This window comes from Zootoca vivipara, chromosome 17 (genome assembly GCF_963506605.1).
Source record: "Zootoca vivipara chromosome 17, rZooViv1.1, whole genome shotgun sequence".
Taxonomy (NCBI): Eukaryota; Metazoa; Chordata; class Lepidosauria; order Squamata; family Lacertidae; genus Zootoca; species Zootoca vivipara.
This window is the reverse complement of record NC_083292.1, coordinates 18,565,302-18,582,915: the sequence shown is the minus strand read 5'-3', so window position 1 is coordinate 18,582,915 and position 17,614 is coordinate 18,565,302. Positions and strand designations below refer to the sequence as shown.

Below are 17,614 nucleotides of genomic sequence, written 5' to 3'. Positions count from 1 at the left end.
TTGCGAATGAAAACATGATTTTAAAATAAAATAAAATAAAGGATACACCTGATCTATGCATGTTTACTCGAAAGTAAGTCTCATCCTGTTCTAATATCAAGCACAGTATAGATTAGTTTCACCCTGAGGGATGTCAAGGGAACACCTCCTTCCACCCAGTACTCTGTAGAATCCTGGCCAATATCGTTGTGAGCGGGGGCAAGTGCGATTTCTTTTTTTGCGTGCATCTGATTTTTAAAAACAGTTTGTCGGACTTTTCCCGTTTTTGCATTCTCTTTCTCACATCCCGCCCCTCCCACCCGGATTTCGTTCTGATCTAACAGCCCAATAATCCAACTTTAATGCATCTGATCAAGGAAACTCTGCTATCGCAGTATGTATATCCCAGGCATCCCCAAACTTCGGCCCTCCAGATGTTTTGGACTACAATTCCCATCTTCCCCAACCACTGGTCCTGTTAGCTAGGGATCATGGGAGTTGTATGCCAAAAATCTGGAGGGCCGCAGTTTGGGGATGCCTGGTATATCCCTTATGTCTCTAAAGTGCCACAATAAATATATTGGGTCTTCGAAGTGTCGGGCATCCCCCTCCCCCGGGCCTCCCGGATTCCTTTCCTAACATGGCTCCACTCTGCATAGAGCGACTGGTGAAACGCGAACCGAACGTTTTGTCAAACGCATGTTTACCCGTATCTCTATAGAAAAGGAAGAAGGGCGGGGCTTATACGCTAAGTTGCAAAGGGGCGCGCCTAAGAAGCTCTCGGGGTTGCCATGGCAGCGGAGGCTTGGGAAGAGCGGAAGAACCTGGCTGCGGCTGCGGCTGCGGCGGCTGTTTGGCAGGTGGGTCTTGCCCACCTCGTCCCTCCTTTGGGCGGGAAGGTGAGGAAGTCTATTGGCAACAGGGATTTCCTCTCCCCCGCGGCTGAGGCTCCTCGCCAGCCTGGGCTACTCGTGGCTGCTTCTGCTAGTCATCTTGGGCCTACACCCCAGTCAGGACCCTCCTCCCATCAACCCTCCTTGGTGGAGATCCATTCCCCACCCCACCCCCGCAATATGGACCCTTTAAAGGCACTTCAGCAAGTGTGTGTCTGAGCATGTGCAGAGTGCCTTTCTTCCTTCCACCTCCTCCCACCCCCACCCCATGTAGGCGAGCAAGGTTAGGTTAGGGCTGCTGTTAACAATCCCATCAAATCATATTTAGCAATTATAGGAAATGTGATCCTAGTATGCACAAAGCTATACAAAGCGTGGGTGGTGCTGTGCTCACACCACTGAGCCTCTTGGGCTTGCCAATCAGAAGGTCGGAGGTTCAAATCCCTCCGATGGAGTGAGCTCCCATTGTTCTGTCCCAGCTCCTACCGTACCAACCTAGCAGTTCGAAAGCACACCAGTGCAAGTACAGTGGTACCTCGGGTTACAGACGCTTCAAGTTACAGATGCTTCAGGTTACAGACTCCGCTAACCCAGAAATAGTACCTCGGGTTAAAAACTTTGCTTCAGGATGAGAACAGAAATCGTGCGGCAGTGGGAGGCCCCATTAGCTAAAGTGGTACCTCAGGTTAAGAACAGTTTCAGACCTTCAGAACGGACCTCCAGAATGAATTAAGTTCTTAACCCGAGATACCACTGTAGATAAATAGGTATTGGTGCAGCAGGAAGGTAAACAGCATTTCTGTGCACTTTGGTTTCCATCATGGTGTTCCGTTCCATTGTGATTTAGTCCTGCTGGCCACATGACCCGGAAAGCTGTCTGTGGACAAACGGTGGCACCCTTGGCCTGAAAGCAAGATGAACGCCCCAACCCCATAGTCGCCTTTGACTGGACTTAACCGCCAAGGGGTCCTTTACCTTTACCTTTAGTATGCACAGTGTCCTGGGAGTCAGTTTCCTTGTATGCAGGATGCTTCCTAATAAAATGTGTGTAGGAGGATCCCATTTTATGCAGTAGCATGCCTGCCAAAAGCTAGTTTTAAGAGGTCGTCTCTTCAGGTTGCAAGCCGCAGCACAAATTTAGCAAGCGGGGAGCAAATTAAGTTAATCATGCCTACTTTGCAAGGCAGTTTTTGAGACTGGCGATAAGACAATGTGTTTTGTACACTGCTTTAAAGTAACGGAGAAAAATATCGGTACTGTAGTGCTTATTGGGGAAATTTATGCCGCTGCAAACTCTAGTGGCTCACAATTTTTCTGGTTGTACAGTCTAGTGAAATGAGGGCTAGGGAGGAATGTGGCCTGGGGAATGTTTTGAGAGATGGATAAATGGCGGCTGAAAGGCTACATTCAAACCTGAGGCCTAAGGTTCACCATGCTTGTAATACGGTTGGGGCATGATTTGTAGGGAACTCAGGAAGGAAACTTAACCTTCCCCCTCTTGAGACTTTCCCCCTGCCTTGACTAGCCTGATGAAGGTAGGTGGTCTTGCTTGTGCCTTTCCCAGGAACATCTGCCCTAAGACCCGGTTGGTGGTTGGTGGAATGACATCAGCGTGGCAACATGGTGACCTTGCTGGTTAACCAAAACTACATGGAGAGTCTGCGGAAGGATATTACAGATCTGCAGGGAACCATCCTCAGCGTCTTCACCCGAGCCGGGGCCGTGCGCTACCCGTCCTGGAAGTTTCCTGATAAGTTGTCATGTGACCTGGACCTGGTTGCTTTGCTTGAGCACTACGACTTTGCACAGAATGACCCTGAGTTTACCCATCATTCCCACGTGGTTCTTCTGGAACTAGTGATTGACAGGTGAGGGTAGGTCCGGCAGTTCTGCAATGATTCCTTGTTGAGCCACTCTTAACTTGGAATGGAAGTAAACCCCATTGAATGCAGGAGGCACAGGTTTTGAATTAGATTACTGCATCCATTATATATGTGAGAATGTTGTGGATACTAGGAGAGGATATATTTATTAAATACTAGCTGGCCCTGCATGCGTTGCTGTGCGTTAGTCTGTGAAATGGAGGGTAATAGCCCCCCTCCAGATCCCCCTGAGCCTCAGAGTCCCCCTGAGTCGAGGCAAGATACTGTGGAGAGGGCAGGTTTCATCCCTGTGTCTCCCCCCACCCTGTTCTCACCCATTACGTGTCCCTGCCCCCTATTCGGCCCCCCATCCCCCCCAGGCAGGCCCCTACCTCCTCTTGGCAATGTTGGGCCTTGTTGCTGGAAAAGGCCTGTTTTCAGTTGGTTTGGTCTTCAACACCCTGCTGGATGGATGTATGTGAGTGGTGGATCTCGTGGTGGAGGTGGGGTTTGTGGGTGTGGTGTAGATTTCACAGGAAGGGAGGGGGTGTACTGTGGGAGGAAATCCACTTGAGGGCGCTGTTTTACTTTGTTGAAAAAGAGATTTGTACCTGCGGAGGTGTGAGATTTGAGGGATTCTTTTTTTCTAACAATGCTCGGGGAGTGGCCTGGATCGTTGCGGCAACATTTCAGGACGATCGGTCAAGCGGTTACGGAGAAAAGTGGATCCCACACTTTCACAATTTTTACATTTATATATATAGATTATCCTTCCTAATTCAAGCTAGTGAGTCATATATATACACACACACACACACACACACACATACATATACATATATATATAGCAGAGCTCGTTCCTCTTTACACAGCAGAAAGCTAGTTGGTAGATTTGTTTGAATCTCTTTACTTAAGCAATCCAATCTGGCTTTGTTCAGATTGGAGTATATTCCTGGTAAGACCCCCTTTATCCCTCCTAAAAAGAATAAAGACACAAGAAGCTTCTTTTAAAAGTAACAAGAAGTTTACTCACATTCAGTTCACAGTTGGATCCCTGAAGGCAGGCTTTAGCTTGTAGTTACAGATACAGTGTGGCTTACATCCTTGTAAGGATGGGCCCATGTTCTGCTGGCAGAGAGCACGCAGTGCAGTCCAAGAGAAGAAAAGGCATCAAAAGAGGAAGGTAGCTGCGTGACTTTACCTTTTGTGGGATCTCCAAGGGTCACACCCGGTCACATGCAGGGGGAGGATGCTCCAGACCAGGTGTAACAGGAAGTTCCACTGGCTGGATCAACATCCCCGTCTGTGTCCACTCTAGGCAAACAGGAAGTGTTGTACATCCCACAATATATGGGGTTTTCTTTAAAGAGGAGGGGCTGTAGCTCAGTGGCAGAGCAGTGTCAGGTTCCATTCCTAGCACCTCCAGGTAGGGCTGGGAGAGACCTCTGTCTGAAAACCCTGGAGAGCTGCTGCCAGTCAGTGTAGACAGTACTGAGCTAGATGGACCAATGGCAGCTTCCTACAATCCTGTCTGGAAACTTCACCTGCCCCAGAACACATTGGAGGGTGCGGTGGTTGGTTTTGAGAACGTTTTTTGGTCTGCTGCCAGTAGCTGCTCTGGGCTTCCTTTCGGAAAGAAAATTGGGGTTCAAACGCAAACTACAAAACTGAAGCAGGATGTCCTTTCTGTCCTCTGAAGGTTGCTGCTGCTGCTCCAAAGCTTCACCAGATACACGGAGAGCCTAATCAGTGAACAAGCCGTGCCCCCATCAAGAACAACAGGACCATGCATGTCTGTGGGGCTGGCTGTGAAGAAGTACTGGAACAGCATGCTGAAATTGGGATCCCTCTACCAGCAGCTGGCGCCTGAGGTAGGCTGCCCAGGTGGGCTGGTCTGCTTCTGCATGCACACTGAGCAAACTTTCCTCTGGCCAGATAATAATAATAATAATAATAATAATAATAATAATAATAATAATTTATTATTTATACCCCGCCCATCTGGCCGGGTTCCCCCAGCCACTCTGGGCAGCTTCCAACAAAACATTAAAATACAGAAATCCATCAAACATTAAAAGCTTCCCTAAACAGGGCTGCCTTAAGATGCCTTCTAAAGGTCTGGTAATTGTTGTTCTCTTTGACCTCTGGTGGGAGGGCATTCCACAGGGCGGGTGCCACTACCGAGAAGGCCCTCTGCCTGGTTCCATGTAACTTAGCTTCTCGTAGCGAGGGAACCGCCAGAAGGCCCTCGGCACTGGACCTCAGTGTCCGGGCAGAACGATGGGGGAGGAGATAGGTGTGCTTTATCTCCCTTCACCAAGCAGTGGGAAAGTACCAAGAATATTTCCATGCAAATCTGAAAGGACCAGGGAGGTCTACTGCTGAAAGACCCCCCAGGAGATGCAGGGCTGGCTGTACAGGTGCTTGAGGTTCCAATCCAATCTTCTTTCTTCCATGGCGATCGCTCATAGCCGAGTAAGATTGTCTTCCATAAACACTGCTTTAACAGTGAGTCCGGCTAATTCTGGATCCACACATCCTTCCACAGTGGAGACGTAGGTTTCTGGGCGGGAGTTGACCACAGTGAGGGTTTGCCAAGCGTGCCATCCTCTTAGCTCGTTTCTCCCTTTTGTCCTGAGTTTGAGCGTCTTCAAAGTCCAAGACACCTTTGGTAAAGGCCGTTCTCTAATCGGAGTGCTTGCAAGCCAGTGTTTCCCAGTTGTCGGTGTTTATACTACATATTTTTAGATTTCCCTTGAGAGAGGCTTCAAACCTCTTTTGTTGACTGCCAGCATTTACGCTTTCCATTTTTAAGTTCGGAATAAAGCAGTTTCTTTGAAAGACAATAATCAGGCATCCAAACATCACCAGTCCAACAAAGTTGATGTTGAAGAATCATTGCTTTGACACTGGTGATCTTTGCTTCTTCCAGTATACTGGCATTAGTTTGCCTGTCTTCCCAAGTGATGGGTATAATTTTTTTGTAGACACGGTTGGTGGAATCTTTCGAGGAGTTGGAGATGGCGATACCCACCTGTCAACATACAATCACACACTTAGGCTGTAGTCTCAGGCTGCCAAAATCAGTGACAGGGAGGATTGCCCTTTACAGCAAGGATGGGGAAATGTGTGGCTCTCTGGATATTTCTGGACTACAACTCCCATTATCCCCAAGTCAACCAGTAGCCTTGCTGGCTGGGGCTGATGGGAGCTGGACTTCCATCGACATCTGGAAGGTCGCAGGGCCCCATCCACGCCTGGTTTGGTTGATTATACTACAGCACCATAAAGCATTGCAGGTATCCAAACAGGAAGGCAAATGATCTTCCATCATAAGCTCAATGCTGGAAAAGCTCCTTGAGCACTTCTACGGGTGGAAAGGTGGGGGTCAACCATTTCTGCTATCAGCACAGGTCAAGTTGCCATCATTTGAATCCTTGGGAAGAGTTACGAGTCACGGTCACAAGGGCATGTGGTAATGGCTACCAACATGGGTGGCTTTAAAAGAGGGTTTGACCAATTTATGGAGGATCATCAGGCTGTCGGTAGCTGCTAGCCACAATGGCTGTGTTCTCCCTCCAGTGTCTGAGTCAGTACGCCTCTGAATGTCAGTTGCCAGGAATCGCAAGTAGGGAGGGGGCTCTTTCACATACATCCTGCATTCATGCTTTACATTGGGGCATCTAGTTGGCCATGGATGCCAAACAAGATCTAGTAAGTCTCTTTTTACATTCTTATATTTCTTATATTCTCAGTATCAAACTATGCAGGGGTTATTGTCAGATAATAATGATGGAGTTACCTTAGTGGTGGCTGAGTTTTTGTGCTCTGTTTACGCAGAGAGATTGGGCCACTGTGGAGAGGACCAGGGGATGCTAATTGAAAATTGATATATTGTTCTAAAATATCAATTCAATTAATATGTATTTTATTTCATGAAGTTTATAATGTGAATGTTTTATTCATAATTTTGTTCTGAAGCTTCTGAACTTGTCATGCCTAATAAAGGTTATTGATTTGATTTGTATCAAACTATGTCTGATCACAGCACATGCCCAAACTTGCTTCCCCCCCCCAAACCTTTCATGTGATCCCTCCCAAAATAAAATAAAAACCTGGAAAGTTAATGCCGCCCTTTCTCTTTTATACCTAGAAAAAACGCAGCAGAGAGGATGCTGTTGGCACAAATGCTTCCTTCCAGGAGGCGAAAGCTGAGAACGAGTCTTTAAAAATCTGCTTCTCGGAGTCAGATATGACTTTGCCCAGCTTTCGGTCCTCTCCTTTGAACTTCTCGACCAGCAGCAGGCTGCTGGACGGTTGCCCCGCCACCTCCTCAGAGGCACCGCCAGCCCGGGGGGCCGCCAAGCCCATCTGCAGCACCCACTGTCAGACCATCGAGTCATCCCTGGTGCCTTGCGACGCGTGCGAGAGGGCGCAGCTCAGCCTCCGGGAAGTGGGCAGTGCCATCATCGGCATCTGCAACAGCCAGAACCTCCCGTCGTCTCTGAGCAGGTTCCTGGAGATGGTGGAGGAGACCCTGGGCCGCAAGCCGCTCACGGCTGTGGACATCAGCTACTGGGCGTCCGAGCAAAGCAAGGACCTCTCCCGGATCAACAAGCACCTCCGGAAGCTGATGGAACTCATCAACCCTCTGAAGGGAGAGCTGGAAGAGTCCGAGAGGCAGAAGGGCGAGCTCAAGAGGCAGCTGGAGACTTTCGACAGTCGCCTTCAGAAGGAAAGAGAGGAGCAGGAACAGAAGAGGAAGGAGGCGGAGCGGGCGTTTGAAAGAAAGAATGAAGAGAGCCTGCAGATGATGGCCACCCTGAGGATGGGCAAGGAGGACCTCCAGAAAAGTGAGCATCCTTTCCCGTCTCTTTTTTTTAAAGCCAGCTCACATCCACACCGTGTATTTAAAGCAAATTTGTACCATTTTCATAGCCATGGCTTCTCCCAGGGGATCCCTGGGAGTCGGTGTGGTGTAGTGGTTAAGAGCAGTGGACTCGTAATCTGGTGAATCGGGTTCGATTCCCTGCTCCTCCACATGCAGCTGCTGGGTGACCTTGGGCTAGTCACACTTCTCTGAAGTCTTTCAACCTCACTCACCTCACAGAGTGTTGTGGGGGAGGAAGGGAAAGGAGAATGTTAGCCGCTTTGATACTCCTTAGGGTAGTGATAAAGCAGGATATCAAATCCAAACTCCTCCTCTTCCTCTTCTTCTTCTTCTTCCTCTTCCTCCTCCTCCTCTCAGAAGTGAAATTCTATGTCACAGAGTGGCTGGATGCTGAGGAATGGTGGGAGGCACCAGCTGGGGGAATCCCCAAGGGAACCCCCAGGGGATTGGAGTAGGGTGAGTGGTCAGAGGGAGAAGAGGGAGCAAACTGGGGGGGGGGGTGTCAATAGCTGAAGAGGCAACAGCATTTAGTGAGCAGGGAGAGTCTGTGGCAGAGAGAAGTTCAGAAGCAGAGGCAGAAGCAGAAGCTGGAGAGGAGCAGGACAAAAATTCTACACTTCTCACGTATTATATGTTGAACCTCGTACCTCGAGGTTCCCAAATGCCTTGGGATTTGAACATTCCGAATGATCGAAAACCGAAAGGGAGTGTTCTGGTTTCCGACCATTCTTTTGGAAGCCGGATATCCGGCGTGGCTTCCGCTGTTGTTTCCTGTGCGCCTGCAAAATCGGAAACGAATTGGAAGTCGTGCCTTGGTTTCTGAACATTTCGAAAGTCGAACGGACTTCCAGAATGGATTCGGTTCAACCTCCGAGGTACGACTGTATAGTTAGTCCTATCTCGAAACCTGTCCTGTGGATGTTTTTGGACTCCAAATGTCAGGCGGATTTAAGGGAGCGCGACTGGTTTGGTTCAGTCGCACTGGGTGTGGAGCCTCGGGGGTGCCACAAATATGTTGTAGACAGGATGGTGCAAGGCGGGGGGGAATTTTTGGCATTGCACAGGGTACCGCTGAAATTTGAGACCCCAAGGACTGTGACTGTCAACAGCTACAGCCAGCACAGCCAGTTGTCCGGGAAAATGGGAATCATAGAATCACGATGGAAGGAACTCTGTGGATCATTTCATCCAACCCCCTGCAATGCAGGAATGTGCAGCTGTCCCTTATGGGGATTGAACCTGCGATTTAGAGCATCTGGAGGGCAACAGGTTGCCCATTCTCCATTCAGATACCTGCCAGTCTGTGGCTGCACATGAATATTTTTAGAACACATGGCTTCCTGCAAAGAATCCTGGGAACTGTAGTTTACCCCTCAGAGAGCTACACTCCCTCAACAAACTATAGTTCCCAGGACTCTTTGAGGGAAACCACGTCCTTTAGATGTATGGTATGGATGTGACCCCAGTCTGTCCCAAACCTTTAGATTCCGAAGGGCTCCTGCATTTCCGCCTCAGCTTCCGTCTCAACAACGGGCTGTCAGTGCAGACACACCGAGCTACCTGGATCGATGGGTCTGGCTCAGCATAAGGCAGCTTCCTGTCTTCCTCTACGGTCCATGCTGACCGGTGACATTGTTTGACTACTTCTAGAAGCCGCTGCCCTGGAGCAGAACATTTCCACCGTGAAAGAGAAGCTCCAACGGCAGGAAGACACCATCCAAGGGCTGGGTAAGAGGAACACCAGGCAGCATTTCATACAGGCCATTCCCAAGATTCAGAACATTTAATGTAATTTATTTCAGAAAATATACTGCTTGACTGTAAAAAACAACAACACACAGTATATTGTTGCAGTCCTTCTAACTGTCCCAAATAATAGACCAGTGTCGTTTTCTCTGTACTGCAGATGGAAGAAAGGGGGATCATAGAGGTATAGAACTGTAGAGTTGAAAGGGGTCCCAAGGGTCTTCTATTCCATGCCCCTGTGATGTAGGAATCACAATTAAATAAACCTTGGCAGATGGCCATCCAACCTTGTTAAAAATGCCCTGTGAACGAGAGGCTGCCACCTTCCAAGGGAGTCTGTTCCACTGTCCTTTTGCCATTGAGAAGTTCTTCCAAATGTTTCGCCGGAAACTTATTTCTTGTCATTTGAATCTGTTGGTTTGGATCCTACCCTCTGGAGCAGCAGAAAACAAGCTTGCTCCATCTTCCACATGGAGGCTGAGAGAGGGTGGCCAGCCCCCTCTCAGCCTCAAGTGAATACCTGAAGGAGCGCCCCCCACCTCCATCGTTCAGCCCTGACTCTCAGATCTAGCATTGAGGGCCTTCTGGTGGTTCCCTCCCTGCGAGAAGTGAGGCTACTGGGAGCCAGGCAGAGGGCCTTATCGGTAGTGGCACCCACCCTGTGGAACGCCCTCCTGTTAGACGTCAAGTAACTATACAATCTTTTGAAGGCATCCAAAGACCTGTATAGGGAAGTTTTTTTTTAATGTTTGATGTTTTATTATGTTTCTGTATATGCTGGAAGCTGCCCAGAGTGACTAGGGCAACCCAGTCAGATGGGAGGGGTACCATTATTATTATTATTATTATTATTATTATTAATATTAATATTATTGCCAAAGTGGTCTATAGCGGGGAGACTTTTTCAGCCTGGTGAAAGAATGAATGGAAATGCCATGGTGCTTATTTCCAAGTACAGTGGTACCTCGACTTACGAACGACTCGACAACCGAATTTTTCGACTTTACGAATGGGGCAAATGGCCGCACGCTTACGAATTTATCGACATCCGAACGGAAACCACGGCGGTTTTAGATAGGGTTTTTTCGACTTACGAATTTTTAGATGGGGTTGTTTCGACTTACAAATTTTTCTGTTTCCAATGCATTCCTATGGGAAATCGCGTTTCCAATGGCGCTTTTCGACTTACGAATTTTTCGACCTACGAAGGTGTCTTTGGAATGGATTAAATTCATAAGTCGAGGCACCCCTGTAACAGTGCTGGATTGTGGCCACCACTTTTTGCAATTTAACTTTGAATGTACAGCCATACCTTGGATCCCGAACGCCTTGGTACTCACACGTTTTGGCTCCCGAGCGGCTCAAACCCAGAAGTGAGTGTTCCGGTTTGCGAACGTTTTTTGGAAGCCGAATGCCCGACACGGTTTCCGCAGCTTCCGATTGAGTGCAGGAAGCTCCTGCAGCCAATCGGAAGCTGAGCCTTGGTTTTGGTACCATTTCAGGAGTCGAACGGACTCCCGGAATGGATTAAGTTCAAGAGCCCAAGGTACCACTGTATTTAAGAGCCAGCCTCTGGGACCAGTCTGACTCTTGCTTCCTTGCCTGAAATCTGAACTGGCAAACCACTGGTGTGCGGCATGATGCTCTTGAGCTATTGTGCATTCCACAGAGCGAGCGAAGCGCGAGCTGTTGCAGGAGGTGAGGGAGACGAAGGTGTCCAAAGCAGAGGTGGACAAGCTGAAAGGCCAGCTTGAGGTCCTCACGAGCCAACTGGAGAGTACCAGGCAGCAGCTGAATGGGGCCATCACTGAGCTGGAGAAGGAGAAGGCCAAAGCTGAGAGTGTGCTCCGACACAAAGAGGTGTGGGCAACTCTCCTGTCTAGGGGCATCAGGGTGGGCAACCTATTCTTGATGCTGTGATTTATTTCATTTATCTCCCACCTTTTCCTATAAGGAGCTCAAGGTGGCTTGCATACTAGTTCTCCTCCCCGCAACCAACCTACATGGTAGATAGGACTGGCCCAAGGTCACCCAGTGAGCTTCGTGGCCAAGTGGGGGGTGCGAAACCTGGTCTCCCAGGACCTAGTCCAACACTCTAACGAATACACCACATTGACTCTAACTCCCAGCAGCCCCATGACGGAGGAGGCGGGTCGGATCTCATTCCCTGTTGCAGTGCATAGGAATCACCTTAGAATTACAGAATCATAGAGCTGGAAGGAACCACAAGGATCATCTAGTCCAGGGTTTCCCACACTTGGGCCTCCAGCTGTTTTTTTTGGACTACCATTCCCATCAGCCTTGCCCACTGGTCCTGCTATCTAGGGATGATGGGAGTTGCAGTCCAAAAACAGCTGGAGACCCAAGTTTGGGAAACACTGATCTAGTCCAACCCCCCTGCAATGCAGGAATCTTTTGACCAAGGTGGTGCTCGAACCCACAACCCTGAGATGAAGTCTCGTGCTCTACGAATGGAGCTATCCCAGAGTGAAACCACTGGTCCATCTAGCTCAGCGCTGCCTACACTGAATGGCAGCAGCTCTCCGGGGTTTCACGCAGGGAATCTTTCCCAGCCCTACTTGGGGGATTGAACCTGGGACCTTCTGCAAGTGAAGCAGCTTTGAAACCTCCCGCAGAATGCAAACTGGGGTGCCTTTAACCTGTCATCCCCCACTGTTTACAACCTGCCCCTTCGACATGACGAATCGGCTGGTCATTGGCCTTCCACCTTGCATCTGTTGAGTCCAAACTAACAAGATCTCTCCCCCTCGTGCTGAAGTCCCTGCAGACCAAGCACATGACTCTGATGAAGCAGCTGGATAATTTGGACCAGGAGTGTGAGCAGCTGAAGACCAGCCTGGCTGACAGGGAGGAGGACCAGTACCTCTTGAAGGAGAGGCTGAAGGAGATGCAGGAGGAGAAGTGGGAGATCCAGCACCAGCTGACAGAGCAGCAGGTCTGTAGAACGTGGGCAGGGCAGGGATGCCTGGCATGCCCAGGCCATGTCTCGCCAGTGCAGGACAAATTGCACAGAGAAGGATGATAATTCTCATCAAACTGCGGCGAAAAAGTTTCTAGCCATTCTGCCGTGTTAAACTTTTATACGCCATAATCTATGCCAGTTTTTGCCAACCTGGTGGCCTCTGGCTGTTTTGGACTACAACTCCCATCAGCCATGCTCCCAACAGCCCCGGCATCCTATGGCTGTGTTGGCTGGGGCTGATGGGAGTCGTAGTCCAAAGAAGCTGGAGGGCACCAGGTTTAACCGCACCCCTCCTGTCTCGCTGCAGAAGCTTCAGCAATATCAAAGGCAACACGATGACCATGTGCAATATACAATGTACAATATGAAAATCTTTATAGAATTTCTTCAGAACGTGTGATGTTCTGAGGAAATCCTAGAAAGATTTTCATATTGTGCATTGTATATTGCACATGTTCATCGTGTTGCCTTTGACATTGCTGACTCACTTCTTGCAACACAGGGGTTTGTTTGTTTGTTTGGTTATCACTGCAGAAGCTGACTGAGCGAGCGCAGAAGGAAAAGCAGAGCTTGGAGCAGCATGTGTCTGAGCTGCAGACGACCGCCTCTGAGCTGAGAGAGCTGGTTGAGGAGCTGAAAGACAGGGAGAGGCTGCTGGTCTTCTTCCCGGACCTTCACATCCCTGCGGAGGCACAGTTTGAAAGTAAGGAGGCCAAGGGAAGGGAGGTCCTCTGTGCCAGGGGGAGGAGCTAATGGGAGGAAGGGGAGGGGCTTAGAAGTTGCACCTAAGAACATCATCAGAGTCTGGGTGCTGGATCTGGCCAAAGGGGACCCATCTGGTCCCAACATCCTGATTTCGCAGTGCCCAACCAAATGCCCCCAAGGGAACCCTGCAAGAAGGACCTAAGCATTTCTCCCTATCTGTGATTCCCAGTCACTGGCATCCAGAGGCAGACCACAGCTGTCATGGCTAATACCTCTTGCTATTAGGTAGCGTCGCCTGTCATTTAGCAAAAACTGTTTCCCTAAATAAGGGAACGCGGGTGGCGCTGTGGGTTAAACCACAGAACCTAGGGCTTGCCGATCAGCAGGTTGGCAGTTCGAATCCCCGTGACGGGGTGAGCTCCCGTTGCTCGGTCCCAGCTCCTGCCAACCTAGCAGTTCAAAAGCATGTCAAAGTGCAAGTAGATAAATAGGTCCTGCTACAGTGGGAAGGTAAACGGCGTTTCCATGTGCTGCTCTGGTTTGCCAGAAGCAGCTTTGTCATGCTGGCCACATGACCTGGAAGTTGTACACCGGCTCCCTCGGCCAATAATGCGAGATGAGCGCCGCAACCCGAGTCGGACACGACTGGACCTAATGGTCAGGGGTTCCTTTACTAAATAAGCACATAAGCGAATAACAGGCTCAGTGGCAGAAGGTTCCAGGTTCAGTTCCCAGGGGTCTCCTGCCTGAGACCCTGGAGAGCTGCTGCCGGTCTGAGTAGGCAATATTGAGTACGATGGGGCAATGGTCTATCTCAGTATGAGGAACCTTCCTGTGTCCAGATGTGCTCCTATTGTAGGCCAAGGCCTCCTTAGTAATCTGAAAGGGATAGTTTAGGGAAGAGAAAGGGGCTGCTGAGTTAAGGGTCTGGCCTTGACACGCCCATTTCAATGTTGTGAGCCCGTGATGCCCAGTCCGTCCTCGCTGGCTCTGTCACAGGAACTGGGGACGTCATGGAGGACATGGGCAAGCAGCTGCAGGCCAACAACATTCGTATCAGCATCCTAGAGGAAGAGAACTCGCGCCTCCGAACCGCAGTGGCCAAAATGAGAGAGGCAGCGCAGCAGGAAGGGCCTAAGGTAGCTCCAAAATGGGAAGAGCCATTGCGACGGGAGCAAATGGGGGGGGGGTTGGTTATATATACCGTATTTCGCAGACCATAACACGCACCCAGTTTTTAGAGCAGGAAAACAAACAAAAATATTCTGAGTGCGGTGCAACAGCAAACAGCCTGCCCACCGCTCCCAAACCTTCCCGGGGCTTCATGGGAAAGGGGAGGCTGCCGGCAGAGCGGTGAGGAGGCTGGCAGTGTAGGGTTTAGTGCTGGATTTAGTCTCTGATCTGTGACTTTTGAGGGCTAGTCCCAGTTATTATTCTCTTTGCTGCTTTTGATGCCCCATATACAAAACCCTCTCACATTCAGAGTAAGCTTGGGCTTGCTCTCCTGGGTGTTGAATCAAGCCAAGGTGTGGATGTGTGTGTTTGTAGGGGTGTGTGTGTTTTGAATCAAATAAAGGGGGTGTTGAATAAACTCAAGGGGTGTGTGTGTGTTGAATCAAGTCAAGGTGTGTGTGTGTGTGTGTGTGTGTGTGTGTGTGTATTTGTAGGTGGGTGTTGAATCAAATAAAGGGGTGGGGGTGTTGAATAAACTCAAGGGCTGGGGGTGTGTTGAATCAAGTCAAGGGGTGTGTGTGTGTGTGTGTGTGTGTGTGTGTGTGTGTGTATTTGTAGGTGGGTGTTAAATCAAATAAAGGGGTGGGGGTGTTGAATAAACTCAAGGGCTGTGTGTGTTGACATGACACACACTTCAAAACAGCTGAGCGATGCTGGGAAGCTTTCCCACTGCCCTAATGAGCCCACGATCTTTTGAGCTCTCTCTCTCTCTCTCTCTCACACACACACACATCAGTGGGATCTTTTGAGATCTCTCTCTCTCGTTAAAGCAGCTGAGCGACCCGGTACCCCTTCCCTCTTGTTTGCCGCGATTTCGGGCTGCTTCTTGCCCCTGCACCTTCTGCAGCTGGCGGGGGCCCCTGGAGGGAGCGGAGAAAACCCGATTTTGGGCTTCTTGTCACACACACCCATTTTCTGCCGCTGACAGGGCCCGCGGAACGAGCGGAGAAAGCCCGATTTCGGGCTGCTCATCAAGGCCCCCCCCCACCTTCTGCCACTGGCGGAGGCTGCGGAGGGAGCAGGGAAAGCCCACTTTGGGGCTGCTTGTCACCCCTCACCTTCTGCCGCTGGCGGAGGGACTGGGGAAAGCCCGATTTCGGGTTGCTCCTTGCTCCCAAACAGCTGGGAGCTATGGCTCTGGCGGCAGACGCATCCCTCCGCTCGAGGGATCCGCTGCCGTCCGTGCCTTCACTCCATAACACTCAGCGACTTTCCCCCTTCAGTTTTAGGAGAGGGAAAGTGCATGTTATGGTAAAAAAAAATACGGTAAATTGTTTTATAAATAAGTAAAACAGAGGTGCCACCCATCGCCTAAGGCAGGCATGTCAAACCTGCGGCCCTCCAGATGTTTTGGCCTACAACTCCCATGATCCCTAGCTAGCAGGACCAGTGGTTGGGGAAGATGGGAATTGTAGTCCAAAACATCTGGAGGGCTGCAAGTTTGACATGCCTGTCCTAAGGTATATCGGAATTTAATATGGAACTCCTCTCTCTGCAGCTTGTTCCTCCAACCCAGCTGTGGAATCTGTCCTCTCCCCAAGACAGCGGGACACACATGCCTACCAGGTGAGTGTCCTGGTTTGAAGCATCCTCCAACCATGAACGAAAAAAGGCCCTTCCTCAGCCCCCTCTTTGCATCTGCTTCATCTGCAGGCATCCCACACAGACGAGTGCCCAAGGAGCAATGCTGAGGCCTCCTGCCAGCCCCAGGAGCCCAGGCAGCCCGGCCCCAAACAGATCTAAGAGCACCCGCAGTGCCTCGAAGAACGGCTCCCCCGTCCGAAGGGCCTTCAGCAGCCAGCAGCCAAAGCCGTCCATGGGAGAGGCCGCCTGGAAACCGGCATTCACCTTCGTCTCCGAGGAACCAGCCACCCGAGCCCACGCCCGGGGGAAAGGGAAAAGCAGGACCCCGAGCCACTCGGGCCGTTGCAACAGGAAACACCAGAAATAACAATAAAAAAGGCCCTGCAGAGCAAGTTCAGAAGGTTGCCAACATTTCCAAAGCAAAGCAGGGAGTGGGAGGTGGGGATTGGTTGGTGGCGAAGGGAGACCAAATGGCTGGACCTCTCCCTGGCCGCAAATAATCATCGGTGCAATGCTGTTCCTGTGCTCAGGCGGTCATGCGCCTTTGCAATGGTGACCCCTCCAGGTGAGCCTCACCAAAGGCTTTATGGGTAATTGAGGAGTTCACTAAGGCAAGGATGCAGGAACCATCTTTCTGTGTCTTTTGCCCTGCTCTGAGTTGCCAGGTGTAGTAACCTCCCTGCAAACAAAAAACAAACCCACAATAGCGTGGGGAATTTGGCTTCAGTTTTAAAAAATCAACCCCGCTCCCCAACCCCGCTCCCCCCCAAAAAAACAATTACAGTTTTTAAATGAGAGAGAGGCGAGAAAAAGGTATTAGCTTCTTTCCCCTGAAATCCAGTCCATTGTGGTAGGACGGTCACCTGAGCACAGAACAGGCATTCTTTGGCAGGGTGAGGAAGGTTCTCCAAGTGTGATTGGACCAAAAGCAAACTAGGAAGGTAGGAGTAAGAACCTCAACAATATGCATGTCACAACTGTGATGGCCACGAGGGGCTGCGACCAGTGGAACTTCTCCCTAGTTAAAGTAATTTGTGTGTTTAGCTCTCCCGCATCTTCCAACAGGAAATGCAGTGTTGGAGGGGATCCTCAGAGGGGAAGTGACCCGGTCAAGGATCTGCTGCAGAAAAGAAGCATATCACTGTAATGCAGCTGTCCAATTTTTTCTTAGCTCCTTTTCTGACCTCGGGGGTAAAGCCAAAGGCTTTTTGTCTTAACTTGGGTGGAAAAGGCCAAGAACTCTTCCCTGCTAAATGCTGCGTGTGGATTCTAGACAAGAACACACAGCAAAAAAGCAGCATAAATGGAGCTCAACATTTGGGGAATCTCAATGTTGTTGTTATTTTTAAAAGCCTGTTTCCAAAGCTGTTGGCTGCAAGTACGGGCCTTCTAAGCCCCTCTGCCTTCCAGCTGCATCAACTGCCTCCCGTTCCCCGTGGAGTGAGGCTTCCTAGAATTATTTTATAGTATTTCTGAACCTTATAACTTGTGCTTCACAAGAACAAAGTAGCTTCCATTAATTACAGTTGTGGACATAATTAAAATAATACCATGTGCAATAAAATTATGACATCAATCAATCAATCAATCGGTATGAGACAACTAAACCTGGACTGTCATGCAGGGGATCATACTCTAAAAAGTGTTTTAAAACAACAACCCCAAACCCCAATTATTTGAAGCCCTGGGATGTGCTCAGGACTGTCCTCTGTCCCACCTAGGGATCCCTGCTGTCTCC

General features: G+C 49.9%; 1 protein-coding gene across 6 annotated transcripts; it reads left to right on the top strand.

The window, feature by feature from the left end:
- Positions 1-757: 757 nt before the first annotated feature.
- Positions 758-17,457, top strand: CCDC157 (coiled-coil domain containing 157). Of its 6 annotated transcripts, none has more exons than XM_035099056.2 (11): positions 758-878; positions 2,437-2,740; positions 4,434-4,605; positions 6,888-7,587; positions 9,276-9,353; positions 11,041-11,231; positions 12,151-12,327; positions 12,889-13,057; positions 14,059-14,198; positions 15,791-15,858; positions 15,946-17,457. In XM_035099056.2, exons 2-11 carry the CDS (start codon positions 2,493-2,495, stop codon positions 16,241-16,243), a joined length of 2,241 nt encoding a protein of 746 aa, XP_034954947.2. In that variant the 5' UTR covers positions 758-878; positions 2,437-2,492; the 3' UTR covers positions 16,244-17,457. The 6 variants fall into 6 exon arrangements, with proteins under 6 accessions (XP_034954947.2, XP_034954948.2, XP_060125277.1 ...); XM_035099057.2 differs by having other exon boundaries at positions 758-839; positions 15,946-17,456; XM_060269294.1 differs by lacking the exon at positions 14,059-14,198 and having other exon boundaries at positions 758-839; positions 15,946-16,178.
- The last annotated feature ends 157 nt before the right edge of the window (positions 17,458-17,614 follow it).